At 43.6% G+C, this 27,226-nt stretch overlaps 1 protein-coding gene across 1 annotated transcript in view; it reads right to left on the reverse strand.

Annotated features, from left to right (window-relative positions):
- LOC148532359 (calpain-2 catalytic subunit-like) overlaps positions 1-22,699 on the reverse strand; it is an 85,180-nt gene extending 62,481 nt beyond the window's left edge. Inside the window, exons 1-5 of the mRNA XM_088467958.1 lie at positions 22,671-22,699; positions 18,375-18,416; positions 14,490-14,537; positions 12,097-12,138; positions 9,341-9,415 (exon numbers count right to left, since the gene is read on the reverse strand). Coding sequence (XP_088324084.1) covers positions 9,341-9,415; positions 12,097-12,138; positions 14,490-14,537; positions 18,375-18,416; positions 22,671-22,694 — 231 coding nt within the window. The 5' untranslated portion in view covers positions 22,695-22,699. The remainder of the gene's footprint in view (positions 1-9,340; positions 9,416-12,096; positions 12,139-14,489; positions 14,538-18,374; positions 18,417-22,670) is intronic.
- Between the last annotated feature and the right edge of the window lie 4,527 nt (positions 22,700-27,226).

Below are 27,226 nucleotides of genomic sequence, written 5' to 3' on the forward strand. Positions count from 1 at the left end.
GAGCATGTTGGGGCAGTTTCATGTAAGGTTAATAAGATTTATGATTTTGTTGGTGTCGTCTCTCGCTTCTCCCCCAGGTACAATGGGCCATGATTCAAGAGATGAACGCAATGTCGAATGCAGTGGAACGCTTTATTGCCACTTCGCTTACTCCAAAGCCGCACTGCACATGCACAGCGACTGCTTAGCAAAGGTGCCGCAGAACGAGTACTACGCATGTGCAGGCTTCCCATCATCAGAGATGTACGCAAACTATCGGCTTTGCGTACATCTCTGAATGAGGCCCTAAGTACTGTTATCGTACTATTATAAGAAAGACGCTTTAGTGATAATGAATGTGAAAAACAAACTTTAAAACACCTACGCTGCCCATAATTTTCTGCTTGTGATCACCCGGCCAGGGATATTTAATATATGTCTCATATTGTTCCCCATACTGTACAAACAGCAGAGTGCAAAGAATTGGAGCTAGGTGTGACCGTCTGCTAACTGGAAAGACCGGTTTGTGCTTCTTGAGTTGCACATTGAGAGATTTTTTACTTGCACAAATGAAAAATGATTGAAATTTGGTTTTATTTTCAGGTAACTATTTTTGGAAATAAAGTAATCTAAAGATGACGATCTAATTGCAGCGTAGTATTCAACTATGACTTTCATAGTCTAAGCTTTGCGATCCTCTATAAATTCTAACTGCCGAGTATATAGCGAATATTACGTTCACGGCTTACTTTGGTCAAATCTACTTTATGAGGGAGATTTATTAATTAGTGGGTATTTTGGGAGTATCAAAACTGCCTCAGTGCCGCTGGATTTATTAAGTAATGGTTTGGCTTTTTGAAACGCATTTCGCCAGCGACGTGGAAGGGAATGTATAGGAGCTTAGAGGTTTCAGCTCTCTCATCTGTCACAGCCACCTACATTTTTTACCTGTATTTTCCCTGCCGTTTGTGGAATCACCACGTAACCCCTTTGCTGCTGAGAGATTTATTAGTCCTGTGCTGAGACCATGTTTTGTAGTCTGCGCTCAGCTCATTCCAACCTCAATATTACTCATTTTTTTTACGCATTACCCAGACAAATTATACCTTATTGTTTTCAGGAGACATTGCAATTTCCAAAAGAGGCAACTACATGTAACGGATTATGCGTGTAGGGTTTTATAACAAAATCTGCACTGGTAAATGTAATGCATTTATGATTTTTTTTTTGCTAATTTTCCCCCTCCCCCATTACATCTGTATTTTTTTTTATTTTTCGTGTACTCTTTTAGTCCTTGTCTGCAGACATTGGGGGAGATTCAATTAGGCGTGGGGTTTTACCCTGCAGCTAAATGAACGCGCTGCCCAATTCCATTAGCTGCGAGAACCCGGCGTGCTAAGCGCCTGAGGGTAGATTTTAGCTTGTAGCCTCAGTTGTGAGGAAAAATCTGCACTAAACTGCAGACTCTGCATTTTAACGGGTGGGGAAACCCATATATTCCAGTACTTTGTGCAGAATCTATGGGTTGCCAATTAGTTGACTTGTTTCAGGTGTGAAACTCAGAGCTATTCCTCACGTGGCAAACCCTGTGCCTAACTGAATTGTGCACCCTTCTTTTAAACAAGGGAGTCCCAGCATTTGTTTGCATCAGTACAGGGACAATAGGCCACAATTAAATAAATTCATGATATTAGTAGGTAAGCAGTATATAATATTAGGAGGTAAGCAGTATATAATATTAGGAGGTAAGCAGTATATAATATTAGGAGGTAAGCAGTATATAATATTAGGAGGTAAGCAGTATATAATATTAGGAGGTAAGCAGTTTATAATATTAGGAGGTAAGCAGTATATAATATTAGTAGGTAAGCAGTATATAATATTAGTAGGTAAGCAGTATATAATATTAGTAGGTAAACAGTATATAATATTAGGAGGTAAGCAGTATATAATATTAGGAGGTAAGCAGTATATAATATTAGGAGGTAAGCAGTATATAATATTAGGAGGTAAGCAGTATATAATATTAGGAGGTAAGCAGTTTATAATATTAGGAGGTAAGCAGTTTATAATATTAGTAGGTAAGCAGTATATAATATTAGTAGGTAAGCAGTATATAATATTAGGAGGCAAGCAGTATATAATATTAGGAGGTAAGCAGTATATAATATTAGGAGGCAAGCAGTTTATAATATTAGGAGGTAAGCAGTATATAATATTAGTAGGTAAGCAGTATATAATATTAGGAGGTAAGCAGTATATAATATTAGGAGGTAAGCAGTATATAATATTAGTAGGTAAGCAGTATATAATATTAGGAGGTAAGCAGTATATAATATTAGTAGGTAAACAGTATATAATATTAGGAGGTAAGCAGTATATAATATTAGTAGGTAAGCAGTATATAATATTAGGAGGTAAGCAGTATATAATATTAGGAGGTAAGCAGTATATAATATTAGGAGGTAAGCAGTATATAATATTAGTAGGTAAACAGTATATAATATTAGGAGGTAAGCAGTATATAATATTAGGAGGTAAGCAGTATATAATATTAGGAGGTAAGCAGTATATAATATTAGTAGGTAAACAGTATATAATATTAGGAGGTAAGCAGTATATAATATTAGGAGGTAAGCAGTATATAATATTAGTAGGTAAGCAGTATATAATATTAGGAGGTAAGCAGTATATAATATTAGTAGGTAAACAGTATATAATATTAGGAGGTAAGCAGTATATAATATTAGTAGGTAAGCAGTATATAATATTAGGAGGTAAGCAGTATATAATATTAGGAGGTAAGCAGTATATAATATTAGTAGGTAAACAGTATATAATATTAGGAGGTAAGCAGTATATAATATTAGGAGGTAAGCAGTATATAATATTAGTAGGTAAGCAGTATATAATATTAGGAGGTAAGCAGTATATAATATTAGTAGGTAAACAGTATATAATATTAGGAGGTAAGCAGTATATAATATTAGTAGGTAAGCAGTATATAATATTAGGAGGTAAGCAGTATATAATATTAGGAGGTAAGCAGTTTATAATATTAGGAGGTAAGCAGTATATAATATTAGTAGGTAAGCAGTATATAATATTAGGAGGTAAGCAGTATATAATATTAGTAGGTAAACAGTATATAATATTAGGAGGTAAGCAGTATATAATATTAGGAGATAAGCAGTATATAATATTAGTAGGTAAGCAGTATATAATATTAGTAGGTAAGCAGTATATAATATTAGGAGGTAAGCAGTATATAATATTAGTAGGTAAACAGTATATAATATTAGGAGGTAAGCAGTATATAATATTAGGAGGTAAGCAGTATATAATATTAGTAGGTAAGCAGTATATAATATTAGGAGGTAAGCAGTATATAATATTAGTAGGTAAACAGTATATAATATTAGGAGGTAAGCAGTATATAATATTAGTAGGTAAGCAGTATATAATATTAGGAGGTAAGCAGTATATAATATTAGGAGGTAAGCAGTATATAATATTAGTAGGTAAACAGTATATAATATTAGGAGGTAAGCAGTATATAATATTAGGAGGTAAGCAGTATATAATATTAGTAGGTAAGCAGTATATAATATTAGGAGGTAAGCAGTATATAATATTAGTAGGTAAACAGTATATAATATTAGGAGGTAAGCAGTATATAATATTAGTAGGTAAGCAGTATATAATATTAGGAGGTAAGCAGTATATAATATTAGGAGGTAAGCAGTTTATAATATTAGGAGGTAAGCAGTATATAATATTAGTAGGTAAGCAGTATATAATATTAGGAGGTAAGCAGTATATAATATTAGTAGGTAAACAGTATATAATATTAGGAGGTAAGCAACACATGATACCAGGGGATGTTTACTAAACTGCTGGTTTACAGACAGTGGCTCATAGCAACCAGCTATTTTCTTATAGAAGGTGCTAATAAATAAGTAGAATCTGATTGGTTGCTATGGGCAGTATCTCCACTCCTATAAACCCGCAGTTTAGTAAATACACCACTAGGAGTTATGCAGTATATGATATTAGGCGGTATCCAGTGTATGATATTAAAATGTATGCAGCAGGGCTGTAGCGCACCTCCCAACTGTCCCGCATTCAGCGGGGCAGTCCCGTTTTTCTGGGACTGTCCTGCTGTACCACCCGCGGGCCGCAGTGTCCCGCGGTGGGGGGGAAGTTGGAGGAAGCATACACCGTTGCTCTGCATAGCAGAGCAGCGGGTATGCAGAGCGAGAATAGATGCTGTGTACATGCGCACAGCATCTATTCACAGTACGGAGGGGAAGCCCGGGGGCAGCCCAGCATCTCGGAGATGCTGGCATGCCCCATTAGTGATGCAAACAGGGGCGTGTCATCAGACCACGCCCCTTTACGGTCAGGCCACGCCCCCTTTTCGGACGTGCGCGCATTCGGCACTCGGAAGTCCCGACTCTCCGTGGGCAAATGTTGGGAGGTATGCTGTAGATAGCCTGGCCGGGACCCGGGTAATAGTAAGGCGGCATGGCCTAATATAAGGAGGCATGGCCTAATGTAAGGGGGCGTGGCCTAATGTAAGGAGGCATGGCCATGCCTCCTGACAGGGGAAAAAAACAGTATCTGCAGCATGCCTCACATAGGACTCCATTATGCCACTCAGCCAGGGGCAAGGAGGAGGGTATCCATCATAGCGATCGTGCTCCCGCCTCCTATCTGGTAGGGGCAGAGTAGACTGCTGTTGTACTCTGCGGCAGCAGCAGTTTTCTTCTACACACTGCACTGACTGGACTAGGAGGGGGAGCGGCAGACCTGGGCCCAGGGGCGTATCTATAATGGGTGCAGGGTGTGCGGGGCACACTGGCCCCTGGGTCCAGGGGGGCCCCGCACTGCACACCCTGCACCCTTAGTATTACTTACCTCTCTGGAGTCCCACAACAGTGCGGGGGCCCGGCGCTGTAAAAACGACTGGAAAATAGCCACCACAGCCATTTTCCCGTCGATTGCGCATGCGCAGTACAGGGACAATGGCCGCCGCGGCCATTTTCCCAGTGACAGGGGCATACACTTTAGACTCTGGACACACTCTAGTGCCCAGAGTGTATAACTCCGGCGCTGGGCGCGCACAGCTCAGTGCGTTGCCGGCCGCCGGACATAGAGGAAGGGGCTCATGTCCAAGACTGCACACAGGCCCCCTCCTCTCTAGAAAAGCCCCTGCCTGGTCCACCCCAGCAAATCCGGGCCGAGGTAATCAGAACCTGATCTCCCTCCTCTCGGTGCTCCTGGTGTGCAGTGTATGATATTAGCAGGTGTGCAGTGTATGATATTAGCAGGTGTGCAGTGTATGATATTAGTAGGTATGCAGTGTATGATAATAGCAGGTGTGCAGTGTATGATATTAGCAGGTATGCAGTGTATGATATTAGCAGGTGTGCAGTGTATAATATTAGCAGGTGTGCAGTGTATGATATTAGCAGGTATGAAGTGTATGATATTAGCAGTTGTGCAGTGTATGATATTAGCAGGTATGCAGTATATGATATTAGCAGGTGTGCGGTGTATGATATTAGCAGGTGTGCAGTGTATGATATTAGCAGGTGTGCAGTGTATGATATTAGCAGGTGTGCTGTGTATGATATTAGCAGGTGTGCAGTGTATGATATTAGCAGGTGTGCAGTGTATGATATTAGTAGGTGTGCAGTATATGATATTAGCAGGTGTGCAGTGTATGATATTAGCAGGTGTGCAGTGTATGATATTAATAGGTGTGCAGTGTATGATATTAGCAGGTGTGCAGTGTATGATATTAGCAGGTGTGCAGTGTATGATATTAGCAGGTGTACAGTGTACGATATTAGCAGGTGTGCAGTGTATGATATTAGCAGGTGTGCAGTGTATGATATTAGCAGGTGTGCAGTGTATGATATTAACAGGTTTTCAGTGTATGATATTAGCAGGTGTGCAGTATATGATATTAGCAGGTGTGCAGTGTATTATGTTAGCAGGTGTGCAGTGTATGATATTAGCAGGTGTGCAGTGTATGATATTAGCAGGTGTGCAGTGTATGATATTAGCAGGTGTGCAGTGTATGATCTTAGCAGGTGTGCTGTATATGATATTAGCAGGTGTGCAGTGTATGATATTAGCAGGTGTGCAGTGTATGATATTAGCAGGTGTGCAGTGTATGATATTAGCAGGTGTGCAGTGTATAATATTAGCAGGTGTGCAGTGTATGATATTAGCAGGTGTGCAGTGTATGATATTAGCAGGTGTGCAGTGTATAATATTAGCAGGTGTGCAGTGTATGATATTAGCAGGTGTGCAGTGTATGATATTAGCAGGTTTGCAGTGTATGATATTAGCAGGTATGCAGTATATGATATTAGCAGGTGTGCAGTGTGTGATATTAGCAGGTTTGCAGTGTATGATATTAGCAGGTGTGTAGTGTAGGATATTAGCAGGTGTGCAGTGTATGATATTAGCAGGTTTGCAGTGTATGATATTAGCAGGTGTGTAGTGTAAGATATTAGCAGGTGTGCAGTGTATGATATTAGCAGGTTTGCAGTGTATGATATTAGCAGGTATGCAGTGTATGATATTAGCAGGTATGCAGTGTATGATATTAGCAGGGGTGCAGTGTATGATATTAGCAGGTATGCCGTATATGATATTAGTAGGTATGCAGTGTATGATATTAGTAGGTATGCAGTACAGTATATGATATTAGTAGGTATGCAGTGTATGATATTAGAAGGTAGGCAGTGTATGATATTAGCAGGTATGCAGTGTGATATTAGCAGGTATTCAGTATATGATATGAGGAGGTATGCAGTACAGTATATGATATTAGTAGGTATGCAGTATATATTAGGAGGTATTTGCAGGTCTGCAGTATATGATATTATGAGGTATGCAGTATATATTAGGAGGTATTTGCAGGTATGCAGTGTATGATATTAGCAGGTGTGTAGTGTATGATATTAGCAGGTGTGTAGTGTATGATATTAGCCGGTGTGTAGTGTATGATATTAGCAGGCATGCAGTGTATGATATTAGCAGGTGTGCAGTATATGATATTCGCAGGTGTGTAGTGTAAGATATTAGCAGGTACTGTATGCAGTGTAAGATATTAGCAGGTGTGCAGTATATGATATTCGCAGGTGTACAGTGTATGATATTAGTAGGTGTGCAGTGTATGATATTAGCAGGTGTACAGTGTATGATATTAGTAGGTGTGTAGTGTAAGAAATTAGCAGGTGTGCAGTATATGATATTAGCAGGTGTGCAGTGTATGATATTAGCAGGTGTACAGTGTATGATATTAGCAGGTGTGTAGTGTATGATATTAGCAGGTGTGTAGTGTAAGATATTAGCAGGTGTACAGTGTATGATATTCGCAGGTGTACAGTGTATGCTATTAGCAGGTGTGCAGTATATGATATTCGCAGGTGTGCAGCATATGATATTAGCAGGTATGCAGTGTATGATATTAGCAGGTGTGTAGTGTATGATATTAGCAGGTGTGTAGTGTAAGATATTAGCAGGTGTGCAGTGTATGATATTAGCAGGTGTGCAGTGTATGATATTAGCAGGTGTGTAGTGTATGATATTAGTAGGTATTCAGTACAGTATATGGTATTACTAGGTGTGCAGTGTATGATATTAGCAGGGATGCAGTGTGATATTAGCAGGTATGCAGTATATGATATGAAGAGGTATGCAGTACAGTATATGATATTAGTAGGTATGCAGTATATATTAGGAGGTATTTGCAGGTATGCATTGTATGATATTAGCAGGTGTGTAGTGTAAGATATTAACAGGTGTGCAGCATATGATATTAGCAGGTGTGCAGTGTATGATATTAGCAGGTGTGTAGTGTAAGATATTAACAGGTGTGTAGCGTAAGATATTAGCAGGTGTGCAGTGTATGAAATTAGCAGGTGTGCAGTGTATGATATTAGCAGTTGTGCTGTGTATGATATTTGCAGGTGTACAGTGTATGATATTAGCAGGTGTGCAGTGTATGATATTAGCAGGTGTGCAGTGTATGATATTAGCAGGTGTACAGTGTATGATATTAGCAGGTGTGCAGTGTATGATATTAGCAGGTGTGCAGTGTATGATATTAGCTGGTGTACAGTGTATGATATTAGTAGGTATGCAGTATATGATATTAGAAGGTAAGTAGTATATTATAAAATGGTGGGTACATTGTAACACAACTTTTTGCTTCCCTGATTGTTTCTTCAAATGATGCGCTTTTAAAATCTTTGAGGCCTATTCGTCATAACTTAAAATTCGATGGTGGTAATTAGGTTTAGAACTCGCGTTCTACCTAATTACCGGAGGAATTCATCATTCCTCCTCTCCATAACTATCTATTCCGAAAAGCTGTCATTTTTGCGATGACAGGTTTTCGTGAAATAGATAGTTATCCCTTTCTACACTAACTTACCGCAGCTGGAATCTGTGCTGCGCATGCGCTGTTACATTCGTAAACCCAGCGCATGCGTAGCACTACCTACAGCTGCGGTAATTTTGTGTGTCCTCTCCAACCACCCCTCCGAAAACCTCCCCCCTGTCCCGCACTTACCTGCCCGCTGCAGCTGCCTCCGGCTCCGGTGGCTGCTCGGCAACTGTGTTCTCCCGGCAGAACACTGTACAGTTTAGAAAAAAAAAAAAACTTTTTTTTTTTATAAACTTTATTGTGTTCTGCTGGGAGAACACAGTGTCCGAGCAACCACCGATGCCAGAGGAGGGACCAGAGCGCCGAAGGAAGACGCCGGGGGACCTCACCAGCTGGAAGCAGGTAAGTCTCACCTGCTATTCGCCATCTCACAGTGGCGAATAGTAACTCCATCAAATTACATCGAAAATACATAATTTTTGGAATTTGATGAATACCATAATTTCCAAATCCCCATACTAATGTACTAATGTATTAATGTACTAATGTATGGGGAGTGTGGAAATTAACGCAGGGGGACTTAGCAAGGAGATATCAGTGATATCTCCTGTGCTAAGTCTGTTCATGAATACTAAAATAACGATATTTAAGGAAAATGTCCTTGAAACTTTATTTTAGTGTTGATGAATAGGCTTATCATATCATAAACATATTTTTAAAAACAATTTTACACCACATAGCGTATACTCCAGATTTATATGTAAAAGATACCAACAAATTGCAAAGATATGTCACATAATTACTGTTTTTGCATTTATATTTATTAACAATGTAACAATATGCACACAGTATTTGTCACAGTGAATTTATATGAATAATGATTATTTTGGCATTAATTCTCCGAATGTCTGCAAAATGTATTCCCACAAAAATAATAAAAAAAACCTTTACCTGTGCGACATCCGTTACGCAATAGGCATGGCGGTCCACCAGGCCACTACCCAGGTATACGTTTTCTGGGAGTTTCTGAAGGGATGAGATGGGCATTGAAATGGTCAATCGGTCCTAATGTTTTCATGTAATGCTGTTACCTGTATTTATTATTATTAATCATTATTATTGTTATTATATTATTATTATTATTTACATACCGCCATTAGAGAGATTTAAAAATGCCTGAGCTCCACAGTAATGTAATGTGTGTAGATATTTCTGAAGACATTGTCAGGATGGGAGTACCTCCATTGCTAGATATGATTCTACTGTACATTCTAATTTCATAGTTCGACACAAAGTTTTGTGTATAATGAATAAAATGTTATGACTAATTAGCTTTGATAATTGTACAAAATGCATTTATTGTTAATTTACAATGCATGCAAAGCAAGACTCCCAGAATAAATGAGGTGGCATAAGAGAGGAAGGTGCAGTGGAAATTTAAATTTACTATTCAGCAGCTTTGAGGTGGGAACTTTATTTGTGGTGGTTGTAATTCTCTGAACTGCCATTAAAACCACTGGAAAATTGCAAGCTGTCTCACTTAGATGAGTCACATTTAATAATTATGGGGGAAATCATTAATGACTAGCTGGGATATCTAGGATGGACCTTGAAGTACATCTGCAACCTTTATTTTTTACATTGTAGACCAGCATTGGAGACCATGGCATATGACAATGTGCTGGGAGGAAATAAGTAACAGTGTGACAGTTGGAGGAAATGAGTAACTGTCAGTGCAGGTGCAGTGTGACAGTTGATCCTCCGACTCACTGCTCTTCCGTTGGAGCTCTGCCTGCCCCCCGCTGGTACATATCAGCCTGTGCCTTCAGATCAGGGCAGTTTTAGGCACTGGAAGACATCCTGGGGCAGATGTATTAAGCTCTGGAAAGTGATAAAGTGGAGAGTGATAAACGACCCACCAATCAGCTCCTAACTGTCATTTTTCAAACACAGCCTGTAACATGACAGTTAGGAGCTGAGTGGCTGTCATTTATCACTCTCCACTTTATCACTTTCCAGACCTTAATACTTTGAAATCAGAGACTCCATGGCCTACCTGGTGAGCACATATAGACCTCCATGGGCCTTACGAACTTCAAACATAGCCAAACACTTAATCCTGTTCAAACTACACCACCATGCCAAATTTGGTGGAGCTAGGTACAAAACTCTGGGCAAGCATAAAGGACAAAGCTTATCATATAGCTTAAGGGGGGCCAAATTCAAATAATTATATTATGAGGGAGTCATGATTTTATTAATATGTTACTTGGGTCAACTTAATGCATGTTTTTTTTTTTAGAGGATAATTATATTTATTAATTATACTAACAGGGCAGTATTATTAATTATATTAAGTGGCAATATTATGTAATTATTATTGGGGCAAAATAATATATTTATGATGGGGCAACAGTTATTATTTTATGACACAATAAAAGGTACCCACATCTATATGATAATCGTGAATAACATGTTCTGATTAACCCTCCATTGGTTGCCACTTTTCTACCGTATTCAATACAAAATACTCTTACTTACACATAAGGCTATTAACCAAACCACATCAACATACATCTCTTCACTCATTTCAAAATATCTCCCTACCTGACCTCTCCGCTCAGCACAAGATCTGCGTCTCTCATCCCCACGCATTACTTGCTCCCATTCACGGTTACAGGACTTTCTTCGGGCTGCACCCACTCTATGGAATGCCTTACCACGCACAATACGACTTTCCTCTAGTCTCCGATCCTTCAAGCGATCCCTGAAAACTCACCTCTTCAGGCAAGCTTATCAGATCCCAGAACCACCCACATAACCTTCATAGCCTCCATATGTAATTACATCCCCTATCACAGTCCACACATAACCTCACACATCGTCTTTCTCTCACATCCTCATGACATTTGGCCGACATTCCTGTGTGACTGGATCATGGAGCCAACCAAGAAACTGTGCATTCTGGCTGGACCAAAATGCAATATATAGCACCTATCCTTGTGTATCAATGCCAATTTCCCTATAGATTGTAAGCTTGCGAGCAGGGCCTTCCTACCTATATATCTGTCTGTTATTACCCAGTTTTGTTCTATTAATGTTTACAATTGTAAAGCGCAACTGAATATGCTGCGCTATACAAGAAACTGTTAATAAATAAAATAAATAAATAAAGAACATGGCAGGGGTCACCCACACATAGCTACATCAACAGTGTTGGGGGGCGCTGCGACATAATGTGTACAGGGGGCACTACATTGTGTTTAACACATTTGTGGCACTAGGAGTATTTACACATTATATTTTTTGTCAACATCCCCAGCCCCCTCCATGCATGGTGAGAATGAGAGAAGACAGTTGTGGCGGTGGTAAGTGGGATAGGTCTGGGAGGGGGGCTGAGTTGGCCCATGCTGGGTCCATTTTGCTAGTCATGAAATAACAAGAGTTGCCCTCAAAGTTTTTGTGCTGCTCCCCTGCCCACATTGGCACCAAACCTTTTGGTTCAACAGGCAGCGCTACCTCTGCAAAACGTGACCGCAAATGTCAAGAGAACGATGTGCCGTATATAAATGTAGAGACTCTTCCTCATTGACTCAATGTTACGAGAAAAATCTTTACTTTTGGTTTTGTAAAAAAAAAGTTTTGAGGAAAACTCACAAAGAGTTCATTAATCCCTAGAATGCAATTAAAGAATACTTCATGCTTACGTTGTCCATTAGACTGTTCTTCCGGATGTCAGCGTTTTCTTTCTGAAACAAATAAAATATTTATTTTATTTATTTGTGTACCTAATGGATGGTTGGATCTAAACAGGCCGCATACACAGTGTGACCAGGTTTGCGCCACTTAAAAATTGTGACTTGTATAAAATCTGTGGCACTGCACCTTACCCGTATTTTTGCAGTTGCTTGGATCTTAAGCTGGTTATACACTGGAGGGACCGGCATTCGTTCCGACTTTCCCAACGATTCCCCTTGAGCCCAGAACAAGCGATATTGAGCGTACACACTGTGCAATCTTGCCAACGACCGAACAACATATTGTATAATTTGTTCATATACCATTTATCGTTGCTCCTGTACACACTGTGACTAGAACAATTACCTTTAAGACAACTGGCTGGGAGTGGCAAGAGGTGACATCTTCAGAGGACAAATCAGAACGACACATCGCCTGGTCGATCCGATTGGCCGTACACACTAGGCAATGTGCACCATATAGCTAGGTTTGATGTGTAGCACAGACAAGCAGCGACCGTCGCAAGTGACCAGTGGGAGGGCGCAATCGTACGTACACATTGAGCGATGTAGATGATTTGTCATTCCAAAATGGTAAATCGGCCCAACGTCGCTCCAGTGTACACTTAGCTTTAAATTATCACCCACTTTAGCATTCAGGTACAAATTCAGTACAGGGAATTGGTATGAAATACCGCCGGCTCGATTCCCGTCAGCGGCAGCCCGACATCAGCAGAGATCCCGGCAGCCCGACAGCGCTGGAAATCCAGATCGTGGATAGGTGAGTAACTACTAACCTAACCTAACCCTCCTTAGGGGTGCCTAACCCTAACCTCCCCCCCAGGTGCCTAACCCTAATCCCCCCTCTAAGTGCCTAACCCTAACCACCCCCTTCCCCGCTGCCTAAACCTAAGTCCCCCGGGGGGTGCCTAACCCTAAGTCCCCCCGGGGGTGCCTAACCCTAACCCTCCCTCTCCCTAGCCTAACCCTAACCCTCCCGAGGGGTTGCCTAACCCTAAGTCCCCCCCGGGAGCCCTAAACCTAACCCTTCCCCCCCCGCGGCTGTCCGCTCGCGGCGCCCTGCATCTCAACGATTGGGATGCGGGTCGCCGGTCTCCCGGCATCGGGGAAATGCTGGGCGTCTACATCTAGACGCCTGGCATTTCACCCTTGCCGGGATATGACAGTCGGGAAGCCGGCTGCCGGTATTTAGGCAGTCGGCTTCCCGATTGCATACCCAGTATGGTAGGGGCATTGCAACGCAAGTCAGCTACGCCCTTAGAGACTTGCGCAATTTTGAGTTACATTTATTTTTAAGATATGTCTTATTATAGGATGCAGATCTTAATACATCTCATAGGCTGGTACAAGTTTCCAATTTTATGCTAGATTTCAAAATCCTATGCTTCGGAGCAAAGTTCTCTACCGATGTGAACAGTTTACACCCACAGCATAAATCATTTGCATCAGACAGATACTGTAACAGTGACAGAAGGCATTTATTATGCCTGGTGGCCATTTAAACACTAAAGGGTGTGTCAGCTAACACTGGGAAGACAGGGTTAATGTTTTTTTGTCAGTAGTTTAGTCTTGTTAGTTCATTGGTTAGACTTGCATTGGGAGGAGTAATTTTTTTTGTTGGCTTAGGCTGGCTGGAACATTGTGGTTCCTCCTCGATCGTTTGGCATCTCGCCCTTTTTACCTTAGATGTCAACGTTTTGAGGATTGCGGGAAAGAACGGCCGCAGTGACTCGTCTCGTTATTAGATCTTTAGGTGCTTCCCCCGCCAATACACGGGTCAGGCTGATTCTACCCTACTGGGGTTAGTGGCACCACGGGTCCAGGTGGGCACTGAGCTTTGTGTCATTGGGAGGGGAGTTGGATACCTCAAGTGGGGTATGATGGGAGGGCAGAAGCCCCCCCCCCATCCAGGCCTGACGTGTTGTGATGGACGGGTTTGGTTTATTGCCGATGAGTAATAGTATTGCCTTCATCACCACACTATCCTAATGCAAATAAAAAAAAAACTTGTGCTGACCCCTTTTTAACCACCAACACTTGTCCATGTCCTTATTTTAGATAAATTGTGTTTTGGTAACTGTCTGGGGAGTGAGGCTGACATCAGCCAATAAGTAGTTCACAGCTAATTGGCTGACATGGATCAGTGAAATGTTTGCACCTAAATTCAGTGCTAGGAAATTGACTTTAATGTTTCCTTTAGTCCAGCATCTAGGAACCCATAAGTACATTGATCATACACCCAATGATGCGGATATTACCGTTTTAGCTATTTGAAACACAATTGGGGCAAAAAGAAAAAATCTAAACAAAATCCAAGGATCTTACAAATGTTTTAAGCTTACATTGGTCGGCAAACTGATCTTCCGGATGTCAATGTTTTCTTTCTGCAACTAATAAAACAAATTTCATTTATTTTGGATGAATAATGGAGGTTTTTTTTTTATCCTAACAGGCTAAAATGATCTTCCCATTTTCCACAGAGATCAGAAACACATGGGGGGTCCTGATTCGGAGTCACACGCATGATGGAGTGCGGCCTTACAGTCCCTAGCGTTTATTAGCAAACCGTGCATAGACTGCCAGGCTGCATATGCATTAGCATGGGGGAAAGTGTAAGCACAGATGATAGTGATTAAGCTGTAATCAGGATTCGCTAAATAATGTCTACAAATGCGCATACTTTAACGATGGCCCACAAGTTTGCAATTACCTTATTCCTTATCGGACATAAAAAAGGGACAATTATGGAAGTACAGCTGTGTCCTTACACATTTTTACTGCAGTCGCCCCAAAAAGCCCCTCTCAGCATGTTAGGTCCCGTGAGACTCTGCTAGCATCGGGCGTCTTTTTTTGGCAAAAATGTGTCTGAGTTGCGATACGATGTGACTAGGACGCACCAGCAGACTGTGCTGATTATTTTGATATGCGGCACTTGTATTTCTGTGTGTGAATGAGGGCCAGATTCAGTAAGGAACGCACCATAGCAGACGCACGCACCCAGCCGCTGCGAGAATATGCTAATCAATGCATACGCACGGAGCTCGCAGCACAAGATAAAGACGCTCATCCCCATATTAAACTGCCCATCTCCCTTTACTGAAAGCCTGATCCGTACGCAAGATAGCGTAGACATCAGTAGCATCGAGAACCATCGACCACATTTGCATAATAGTGGTCGACCAGACCTCGCGCAGGATCTTGGGAACTTCCTGTATGCACGGAGTCTCGTCACTACGTCCGTCGCCGCACTGACTTAATAATGCACGCCCCTAAAACAGCGTCCCAACACACAGGCACGTCTGCTTTCGCCCGGCCACCTCCATCACCACCCACAAACGGCACTTCCTGTCAATCATTATATGAAGGGGTCTGCGTACATGCTGCGTGTAGTCTGCGTACGCTTACTCCATTGCACTGGCTGGTTCGCGCATGCGCAGTAAAAAACCATCGGCCGAGTGCGTACGTTCTCTCCTGAGTCTCTGAATCTGTATACGAAGTGCTACACTGTAGCGGCTGCAACATTTTTTATTCCAAGTTTCGTCGTGCTTCATATACAGACTCCGGTGCACACAGATATTCTGCACAAGTGTCACTTATCACATTAATCAGCACAGTCTGCTGATGCGTCCTAGTTGCCCTGCATTGCGATTTAGACGCATTTTTGTAAAAAAAAAAAAAAAAAAAAAGACACCCGATGCATTTTCGGCAAAAAAAGGTGCCCAACGCATTTTCGGTAAAAAAAAAAAAAGACAACCGATGCATTTGGCAAAAGAAGATACTGGCAGAGTTGCACGGGGCTTGGCGGCTCACACACCAAGTAAATCGCACTGCGTGGCGTATTGAGGCTTGCTGTATGAGGACACATCTGTAGACAATTTTTGGCACTTATGCACCCAATTGTGGTCCACGAGAATGGATTTGAGCTACAGTATATGAAGTTGGGGCATGTAAGACTTCATGACATAAATTGCTTCATTACACACCGACCACTGCAGCGGCACAATGAAAATTGCGCAATCACGATGCAGTGCCGGTGAGCCTCATGACGTGAAACCTAGTGGTGGGGAGTTTGATGACATGAACCTCATCATCACGCTTGGTCCCAGCTACTCCATCTAGTGATTGCTGGAGCACTTCTGCCATCAGATAACGGCTTTCAATGAATTGTGGCCACCTCTTCTAAACTGTTCAATTGCAAGAACACACCTCAGTAAGATGAATGCGATGGTGGCAACCATCTCAATCCCAGAATCGAATGGGAAAACCATTACCATTGGATCAGAAACATAGATGGTTTGCGAACCATTGGTTTCCGTTGCCTCGTTCTGTGGCCTCAGAACATTTTCCTCCCAGTAAACGTTCTCTTTCTACACATGTATGATAAAATGGTGGACATCTAGTCTTGACCTATACTTTCAGTAGGCCGCCTCATAGTACACATTATACAGCAATACGTATTTATAGCAGAAATGGGCAATTTGGTTTTGATGAAAATCGAACACACCCGAACTCTGGGGTTCTGAGTCAAACTGGGTCCCAGCCCGGATCACTTTGGGGTTCTGAGTAGAACCGAGTCAGAACTCGAGTCTTCTCACCAAGGGCCTGATTCAGAATCGTTCGCTAGCAAGCGATCGCTCGGAGCGAGCAATGTTTCGCAATGTGCGCATGCATCGTATTGCGCGTGCGTGAACTTGAACGAGCGATGGGAAAGCAATCGCTCGTCCAGCAGAGACTGCCCAGTTGAATGAGTGACAGGTCAAGCCGTTTATGGGTGGTAACAGGGGCAGGCCACTAGTAACTGGGGAGTGGAGGTGCGAACGCAGGCGTGCCTATGAACTACAATGCCATTACAGAGGCGTGCATAATTAAAAGGCAGCATCATATTACACATCACGTCGTGGGATTTCACTCTCAAATGTTCGCAGTGCTTGTGGCAGGGTATAGTCAACCTTAAACGAGCTGCGATCGCATCCGATGGTGCTCGATGTACCAGTGGTTTAAAGCACTTTCTGGAGATGACGTGCGCAAGTGGGCAGCTTGAGACAGGCTGGTGGGCGTCTACTAACACAAAGTGATCGCTCGCCAAGACATAGTGGGCGCGCTTATGACTTGCCCTGTGATCGCCTGCCTTGACGTCACTTAGCCGAATTTGCATACGCTGGGAGCGAGCGGTCGCATCTAGCGAATGGATCTGAATCAGGCCCCAAGTTCAGAACTCGGATCTAAAAACCAGATATCGCATATTTTGGATTGCATGTACTGTAAGCCCCTCCCTCGTGATTTCAGGTGATGTGCGGTGGTCAAAACTGACTGGAAATAACTGGGAATTAAAGTTATTGATGTTAATAATGCTATAGGAACAAAAGCAGGTCCAAGTTACACAATGTTAGCTGTTTTTATCAATTTTTAAAGAAATAAGCAGAAACCGAACCAAAACACTTGAGGGTCTTTTTGAAAAAACCAAATCACAACGATGATTTAGAACCAAAACTAAAACATGGGGGTGCACTTCAATCAATGGGCAACTTGTCAACTTTATCTCTCTCCATGGCTTGATACAGTACATCTCTCTCTTGAACGATTTCCGCCATCAAGGAGGACCCACAGCCCTAGGAGGGGCCACACAGAGGGCGGTCATGCAGGCGTGCTGTCAGCATGCTTCATGTTAGGCGCACACTGCGCGGTTAGACACATTCTCAAATAGAGACATCTCCTCTGCCCTCCACCATAGACCTCCCCAGATCTGGTACAAGACCAAGGACTGGATTTATGAGACATCCTATTTGCAGATATCTGCTACAGCCCATTACAAATCTCACTTCTACGAGTCTTAAGGTGCCCATCCTCTTGCAGATCTGAAAACGACTGCACGATGACGACATTGTAATGGTGCAGTCGTTTGTCAGGCTGTGATGAGCATTCGGTCAGTGCAGGCTCATCAATCATCTGCATACCTGCTCAACCTGTCCAGCATGTTTGCCCGATGATAGATGTCACGTGCATCGCTGGTCGTTTTAGACATTTTTGCAAACGATTTATGAACGATGGAACAAACGTTATCGTTCAATCGCTCAACTTAATCGTCTAGTGGATGGGCACCTTTAGCGTTACATCTAATCATCAGTGAACATGGGTTAAATATTCCCATTATTCAATTTACCACCATATGACTTTCAGATAATGGTCATTTGCTTAAGAAAAAAAAGATAAGTGCTAATTGATCTCACCACCGCAGGGACACTGGCACTTCGTTTCTTGGCTGTGTCAGCCTAATAATGGGTAAAAAAAAGCAATCATGAGAATAATGTTAGGACATTTTTCCTGGCAAATATGTTGGTAAATCTAGGGCTGTACCGCATAGAACCGTACCTCACTACGATACAGATGTGCCCTCATAAATCTATCCTCAAGATACGCCAAATAGTCGCACCAAATAGCCGCCCTTGGCGCGTTACAAAACTTGCACCAAGAAGCCCTAAGACACGCCATGCAGTAGCCAGCTCAAATACTAAGTGGACCGTGCGCCACTGATGAAAACTGTACCAGTGGGTGGAAGCGGCGATCTTGTGCACACTGGCTGGCGGTGAATTCAGCAATCTGACAGGTAAACAGTCACACGGATGCGTATGTGCCGTGTATTTTAATTGTTTAACAACACTGTAGCTTTCTAAAGCAGTTGCAGAACAGTTTCGGAAAGACGCCATTGGCCGTTTGTAAACTGGTATTACGCTGTGCAGCGACTTAATATGAAATGCCGCATTATGGCGCTACGCATCAGGTGCTATGTGGTGGAAAAACAATAGGTAAATGAGGATACATCTGTAGACCTCTCATCCTTCAGTCGGTCTTGTTATTGCTTAGTGAAGCTCATTGTCGGATGTATTGAGCGTGCCACTTTCCTAAACGCAGTCTCTCTACCAGTCTCTTATATAGCCACCACCATCCACACCCACCCAGTTACATGAATCAGAGAGACAGCACAAGTCATTAATATCGATTCAATGCAGCTCTCTGGGAGGGATTATATGTAGTGGCTGTGTATCTCTGGTAATGGAGTGGGAGGAAAGCCCCAAATCATGTAATATCCATGTCCACCATTATGCATTCACATAGATGGCATTTAGTGTCAACAGAGGAATATTAAAGTACCTGACCGTCACTTATACAGGCCATCAATGTGTCTCTATCCCAGCATCACTGTACCTGACTGTCACTTATACAGGCTATCAGTGTGTCTCTATCCCAGCATCACTGTACCTGACTGTCACTTATACAGGCCATCAATGTGTCTCTATCCCAGCATCACTGTACCTGACTGTCACTTATACAGGCTATCAGTGTCTCTCTATCCCAGCATCACTGTACCTGACTGTCACTTATACAGGCCATCAATGTGTCTCTATCCCAGCATCACTGTACCTGACCGTCACTTATACAGAACATCAATGTGTCTCTATCCCAGCATCACTGTACCTGACTGTCACTTATACAGGCCATCAATGTGTCTCTATCCCAGCATCACCGTACCTGACCGTCATTTATACAGGCCATCAATGTGTCTCTATCCCAGCATCACCGTACCTGACCGTCACTTACAGTATACAGGCCATCAATGTGTCTCTATCCCAGCATCACCGTACCTGTCAGTCACTTATACAGGCCATCAACGTGTCTCTATCCCAGGCATCACCGTACCTGACCGTCACTTATACAGACCATCAATGTGTCTCTATCCCAGCATCACTGTACCTGACTGTCACTTATACAGGCCATCAATGTGTCTCTATCCCAGCATCACTGTACCTGACAGTCACTTATACAGGTTATCAGTGTGTCTCTATCCCAGCATCACTGTACCTGACTGTCACTTATACAGGCCATCAATGTGTCTCTATCCCAGCATCACTGTACCTGACTGTCACTTATACAGGCCATCATTGTGTCTCTATCCCAGGCATCACCGTACCTGACCGTCACTTATACAGGCCATCAATGTGTCACTATCCCAGGCATCACCGTACCTGACCGTCACTTATACAGGCCATCAATGTGTCTCTATCCCAGCATCACTGTACCTGACCGTCACTTATACAGGCCATCATTGTGTCTCTATCCCAGGCATCACTGTACCTGACTGTCACTTATACAGGCCATCAATGTGTCTCTATCCCAGCATCACTGTACCTGACGGTCACTTATACAGGCTATCAGTGTGTCTCTATCCCAGCATCACTGTACCTGACTGTCACTTATACAGGCCATCAATGTGTCTCTATCCCAGCATCACTGTACCTGACTGTCACTTATACAGACCATCAATGTTTCTCTATCCCAGAATCACCGTACCTGACCGTCACTTATACAGACCATCAATGTGTCTCTATCCCAGCATCACCGTACCTGACCATCACTTATACAGGCCATCAAAGTGTCTCTATCCCAGCATCACTGTACCTGACGGTCACTTATACAGGCTATCAGTGTGTCTCTATCCCAGCATCACTGTACCTGACTGTCACTTATACAGGCCATCAATGTGTCTCTATCCCAGCATCACTGTACCTGACTGTCACTTATACAGGGAATCATTGTGTCTCTATCCCAGGCATCACCGTACCTGACCGTCACTTATACAGGCCATCAATGTGTCTCTATCCCAGCAATCACCGTACCTGACCGTCACTTATACAGGCCATCAATGTGTCTCTATCCCAGGCATCACTGTACCTGACCGTCACTTATACAGGCCATCAATGTGTCTCTATCCCAGGCATCACTGTACCTGACAGTCACTTATACAGGCCATCAATGTGTCTCTATCCCAGCATCACCGTACCTGACCGTCATTTATACAGGCCATCAATGTGTCTCTATCCCAGCATCACCGTACCTGACCGTCACTTACAGTATACAGGCCATCAATGTGTCTCTATCCCAGCATCACCGTACCTGACTGTCACTTATACAGGCCATCAATGTGTCTCTATCCCAGCATCACCATACCTGACTGTCACTTATACAGGCCATCAATGTGTCTCTATCCCAGCATCACGGTACCTGACCGTCACTTATACAGGTCATCAATGTGCCTCTATCCCAGCATCACTGTACCTGACTGTCACTTATACAGGCCATCAATGTGTCTCTATCCCAGCATCACTGTACCTGACGGTCACTTATACAGGCCATCAACGTGTCTCTATCCCAGGCATCACTGTACCTGACTGTCACTTATACAGGCCATCAATGTGTCTCTATCCCAGCCTCACTGTACCTGACTTTCACTTATACAGACTATAAGTGTTTCTCTATCCCAGCATCACTGTACCTGACTGTCACTTATACAGGCCATCAATGTGTCTCTATCCCAGGCATCACCGTACCTGACTGTCACTTATACAGGCCATCAATGTGCCTCTATCCCAGGCATCACTGTACCTGACTGTCACTTATACAGGCCATCAATGTGTCTCTATCCCAGGCATCACCGTACCTGACTGTCACTTATACAGGCCATCAATGTGTCACTATCCCAGGCATCACCGTACCTGACTGTCACTTATACAGGCCATCAATGTGTGTCTATCCCAGGCAGCACCGTACCTGACTGTCACTTATACAGGCCATCAATGTGTCTCTATCCCAGCATCACTGTACCTGACCATCACTTATACAGGCCATCAATGTGTCTCTATCCCAGCATCACTGTACCTGAAAGTCACTTATACAGGCCATCAATGTGTCTCTATCCCAGCATCACCGTACCTGACTGTCACTTATACAGGCCATCAAAGTGTCTATCCCAGCATCACTGTACCTGACGGTCACTTATACAGGCCATCAATGTGTCTCTATCCCAGCATCACTGTACCTGACTGTCACTTATACAGGCCATCATTGTGTCTCTATCCCAGCATCACTGTACCTTACTGTCACTTATACAGGCCATGAACGTGTCTCTATCCCAGGCATCACTGTACCTGACTGTCACTTATACAGGCCATCAATGTGCCTCTATCCCAGCATCACTGTACCTGACTGTCACTTATACAGGCCATCAATGTGTCTCTATCCCAGCATCACCGTACCTGACTGTCACTTATACAGGTCATCAATGTGTCTCTATCCCAGCATCACCGTACCTGACTGTCACTTATACAGGCCATCAATGTGTCTCTATCCCAGCATCACTGTACCTGACTGTCACTTATACTGGCCATGAACGTGTCTCTATCCCAGGCATCACTGTACCTGACTGTCACTTATACAGGCCATCAATGTGTCTCTATCCCAGGCATCACTGTACCTGACTGTCACTTATACAGGCCATCAATGTGTCTCTATCCCAGCATCACCGTACCTGACTGTCACTTGTACAGGCTATCAACGTGTCTCTATCCCAGGCATCACTGTACCTGACTGTCACTTATACAGGTCATCAATGTGTCTCTATCCCAGCATCACTGTACCTGACCAGCACTTATACAGGCCATCAATGTGTCTCTATCCCAACATCACTGTGCCTGACTGTCACTTATACAGGCCATCAATGTGTCTCTATCCCAGCATCACCGTACCTGACTGTCACTTATACAGGCCATCAATGCGTCTCTATCCCAGCATCACTATACCTGACTGTCACTTATACAGGACATCATTGTGTCTCTATCCCAGGCATCACCGTACCTGACCGTCACTTATACAGGCCATCAATGTGTCACTATCCCAGGCATCACCGTACCTGACCGTCACTTATACAGGCCATCAATGTGTCTCTATCCCAGCATCACTGTACCCGAAAGTCACTTATACAGGCCATCATTGTGTCTCTATCCCAGGCATCACTGTACCTGACTGTCACTTATACAGGCCATAAATTTGTCTCTATCCCAGCATCACTGTACCTGACGGTCACATATATAGGCTATCAGTGTGTCTCTATCCCAGCATCACTGTACCTGACTGTCACTTATACAGGCCATCAATGTGTCTCTATCCCAGCATCACTGTACCTGACTGTCACTTATACAGACCATCAATGTGTCTCTATCCCAGAATCACCGTACCTGACCGTCACTTATACAGACCATCAATGTGTCTCTATCCCAGCATCACTGTACCTGACCATCACTTATACAGGCCATCAAAGTGTCTCTATCCCAGCATCACTGTACCTGATGGTCACTTAAACAGGCTATCAGTGTGTCTCTATCCCAGCAACACTGTACCTGAGTGTCACTTATACAGGCCATCAATGTGTCTCTATCCCAGCATCACCGTACATGACTGTCACTTATACAGGGAATCATTGTGTCTCTATCCCAGGCATCACCGTACCGGACCGTCACTTATACAGGCCATCAATGTGTCTCTATCCCAGCAATCACCGTACCTGACCGTCACTTATACAGGCCATCAATGTGTCTCTATCCCAGGCATCACTGTACCTGACTGTCACTTATACAGGCTATCAGTGTGTCTCTATCCCAGCATCACTGTACCTGACTGTCACTTATACAGGCCATCAATGTGTCTCTATCCCAGGCATCACCGTACCTGACTGTCACTTATACAGGCCATCAATGTGTCACTATCCCAGGCATCACCGTACCTGACTGTCACTTATACAGGCCATCAATGTGTGTCTATCCCAAGCAGCACCGTACCTGACTGTCACTTATACAGGCCATCAATGTTTCTCTATCCCAGCATCACTGTACCTGACCATCACTTATACAGGCCATCAATGTGTCTCTATCCCAGCATCACTGTACCTGACTGTCACTTATACAGGCAATCAATGTGTCTCTATCCCAGCATCACCGTACCTGACTGTCACTTATACAGGCCATCAAAGTGTCTCAATCACAGCATCACTGTACCTGACGGTCACTTATACAGGCCATCAATGTGTCTCTATCCCAGCATCACTGTACCTGACTGTCACTTATACAGGCCATCATTGTGTCTCTATCCCAGCATCACTGTACCTGACAGTCACTTATACAGGCCATGAACGTGTCTCTATCCCAGGCATCAATGTACCTGACTGTCACTTATACAGGCCATCAATGTGTCTCTATTCCAGCATCACTGTACCTGACTGTCACTTATACAGGCCATCAATGTGTCTCTATCCCAGCATCACCGTACCTGACTGTCACTTATACAGGTCATCAATGTGTCTCTATCCCAGCATCACTGTACCTGACCGTCACTTATACAGGCCATCAATGTGTCTCTATCCCAGCATCACCGTACCTGACCGTCACTTATACAGGTCATCAATGTGTCTCTATCCAGCATCACTGTACCTGACTGTCACATATACAGGCCATCAATGTGTCTCTATCCAGCATCACCGTACCTGAACGTCACTTATACACGCCATCAATGTGTCTCTATCCCAGCATCACCGTACCTGACTGTCACTTATACAGGCCATCAATGTGTCTCTATCCCAGCATCACCGTACCTGACTGTCACTTATACAGGCCATCAAAGTGTCTCTATCCCAGCATCACTGTACCTGACTGTCACTTATACAGGCCATCAATGTGTCTCTATCCCAGCATCACTGTACCTGACTGTCACTTATACAGGCCATCAATGTGTCTCTATCCCAGCATCACTGTACCTGACGGTCACTTATACAGGCTATCAATGTGTCTCTATCCCAGCTTCACCGTACCTGACTGTCACTTATACAGGCCATCAATGTGTCTCTATCCCAGCATCACTGTACCTGACTGTCACTTATACAGGCCATCATTGTGTCTCTATCCCATCATCACTGTACCTGACTGTCACTTATACAGGCCATGAACGTGTCTCTATCCCAGGCATCACTGTACCTGACTGTCACTTATACAGGCCATCAATGTGTCTCTATCCCAGGCATCACTGTACCTGACTGTCACTTATACAGGCCATCAATGTGTCTCTATCCCAGCATCACCGTACCTGACTGTCACTTATACAGGCCATCAACGTGTCTTTATCCCAGGCATCACTGTACCTGACTGTCACTTATACAGGTCATCAATGTGTCTCTATCCCAGCATCACTGTACCTGACCAGCACTTATACAGGCCATCAATGTGTCTCTATCCCAACATCACTGTGCCTGACTGTCACTTATACAGGCCATCAATGTGTCTCTATCCCAGCATCACCGTACCTGACTGTCACTTATACAGGCCATCAATGCGTCTATATCCCAGCATCACTGTACCTGACTGTCACTTATACAGGACATCATTGTGTCTCTATCCCAGGTATCACCGTACCTGACCGTCACTTATACAGGCCATCAATGTGTCACTATCCCAGGCATCGCCGTACCTGACCGTCACTTATACAGGCCATCAATGTGTCTCTATCCCAGCATCACTGTACCTGACCGTCACTTATACAGGCCATAAATGTGTCTCTATCCCAGCATCACTGTACCTGACGGTCACATATACAGGCCATCAATGAGTCTCTATCCCAGCATCACCGTACCTGACTGTCACTTATACAGGCCATCAATGTGTCTCTATCCCAGCATCACCGTACCTGACCGTCACTTATACAGGTCATCAATGTGCCTCTATCCCAGCATCACTGTACCTGACTGTCACTTATACAGGCCATCAATGTGTCTCTATCCCAGCAACACTGTACCTGACGGTCACTTATACAGGCCATCAACGTGTCTCTATCCCAGGCATCACTGTACCTGACTGTCACTTATACAGGCCATCAATGTGTCTCTATCCCAGCCTCACTGTACTGACTGTCACTTATACAGGCTATCAGTGTGTCTCTATCCCAGCATCACTGTACCTGACTGTCACTTATACAGGCCATCAATGTGTCTCTATCCCAGGCATCACCGTACCTGACTGTCACTTATACAGGCCATCAATGTGCCTCTATCCCAGGCATCACTGTATCTGACTGTCACTTATACAGGCCATCAATGTGTCTCTATCCCAGGCATCACCGTACCTGACTGTCACTTATACAGGCCATCAATGTGTCACTATCCCAGCATCACTGTACCAGACTGTCACTTATACAGGCCATCAATGTGTCTCTATCCCAGCATCACTGTACCTGACGGTCACATATACAGGTTATCAGTGTGTCTCTATCCCAGCATCACTGTACCTGACTGTCACTTATACAGGCCATCAATGTGTCTCTATCCCAGCATCACTGTACCTGACTGTCACTTATACAGGCCATCAATGTGTCTCTATCCCAGCATCACTGTACCTGACTGTCACTTATACAGGCCATCAATGTGTCTCTATCCCAGCATCACCGTACCTGACTGTCACTTATACAGGTCATCAATGTGTCTCTATCCCAGCATCACTGTACCTGACCGTCACTTATACAGGCCATCAATGTGTCTCTATCCCAGCATCACCGTACCTGACTGTCACTTATACAGGCCATCACTGTGTCTCTATCCCAGCATCACCGTACCTGACCGTCACTTATACAGGTCATCAATGTGCCTCTATCCCAGCATCACTGTACCTGACTGTCACTTATACAGGCCATCAATGTGTCTCTATCCCAGCATCACTGTACCTGACGGTCACTTATACAGGCCATCAATGTGTCTCTATCCCAGGCATCACTGTACCTGACTGTCACTTATACAGGCCATCAATGTGTCTCTATCCCAGCCTCACTGTACCTGACTGTCACTTATACAGGCTATCAGTGTGTCTCTATCCCAGCATCACTGTACCTGACTGTCACTTATACAGGCCATCAATGTGTCTCTATCCCAGGCATCACCGTACCTGACTGTCACTTATACAGGCCATCAATGTGTCACTATCCCAGGCATCACCGTACCTGACTGTCACTTATACAGGCCATCAATGTGTGTCTATCCCAAGCAGCACCGTACCTGACTGTCACTTATACAGGCCATCAATGTGTCTCTATCCCAGCATCACTGTACCTGACCATCACTTATACAGGCCATCAATGTGTCTCTATCCCAGCATCACTGTACCTGACTGTCACTTATACAGGCAATCAATGTGTCTCTATCCCAGCATCACCGTAC

This window comes from Taudactylus pleione, unplaced genomic scaffold (genome assembly GCF_031769625.1).
Source record: "Taudactylus pleione unplaced genomic scaffold, aTauple2 ptg000079l, whole genome shotgun sequence".
In the NCBI taxonomy this organism is placed as follows: Eukaryota; Metazoa; Chordata; class Amphibia; order Anura; family Myobatrachidae; genus Taudactylus; species Taudactylus pleione.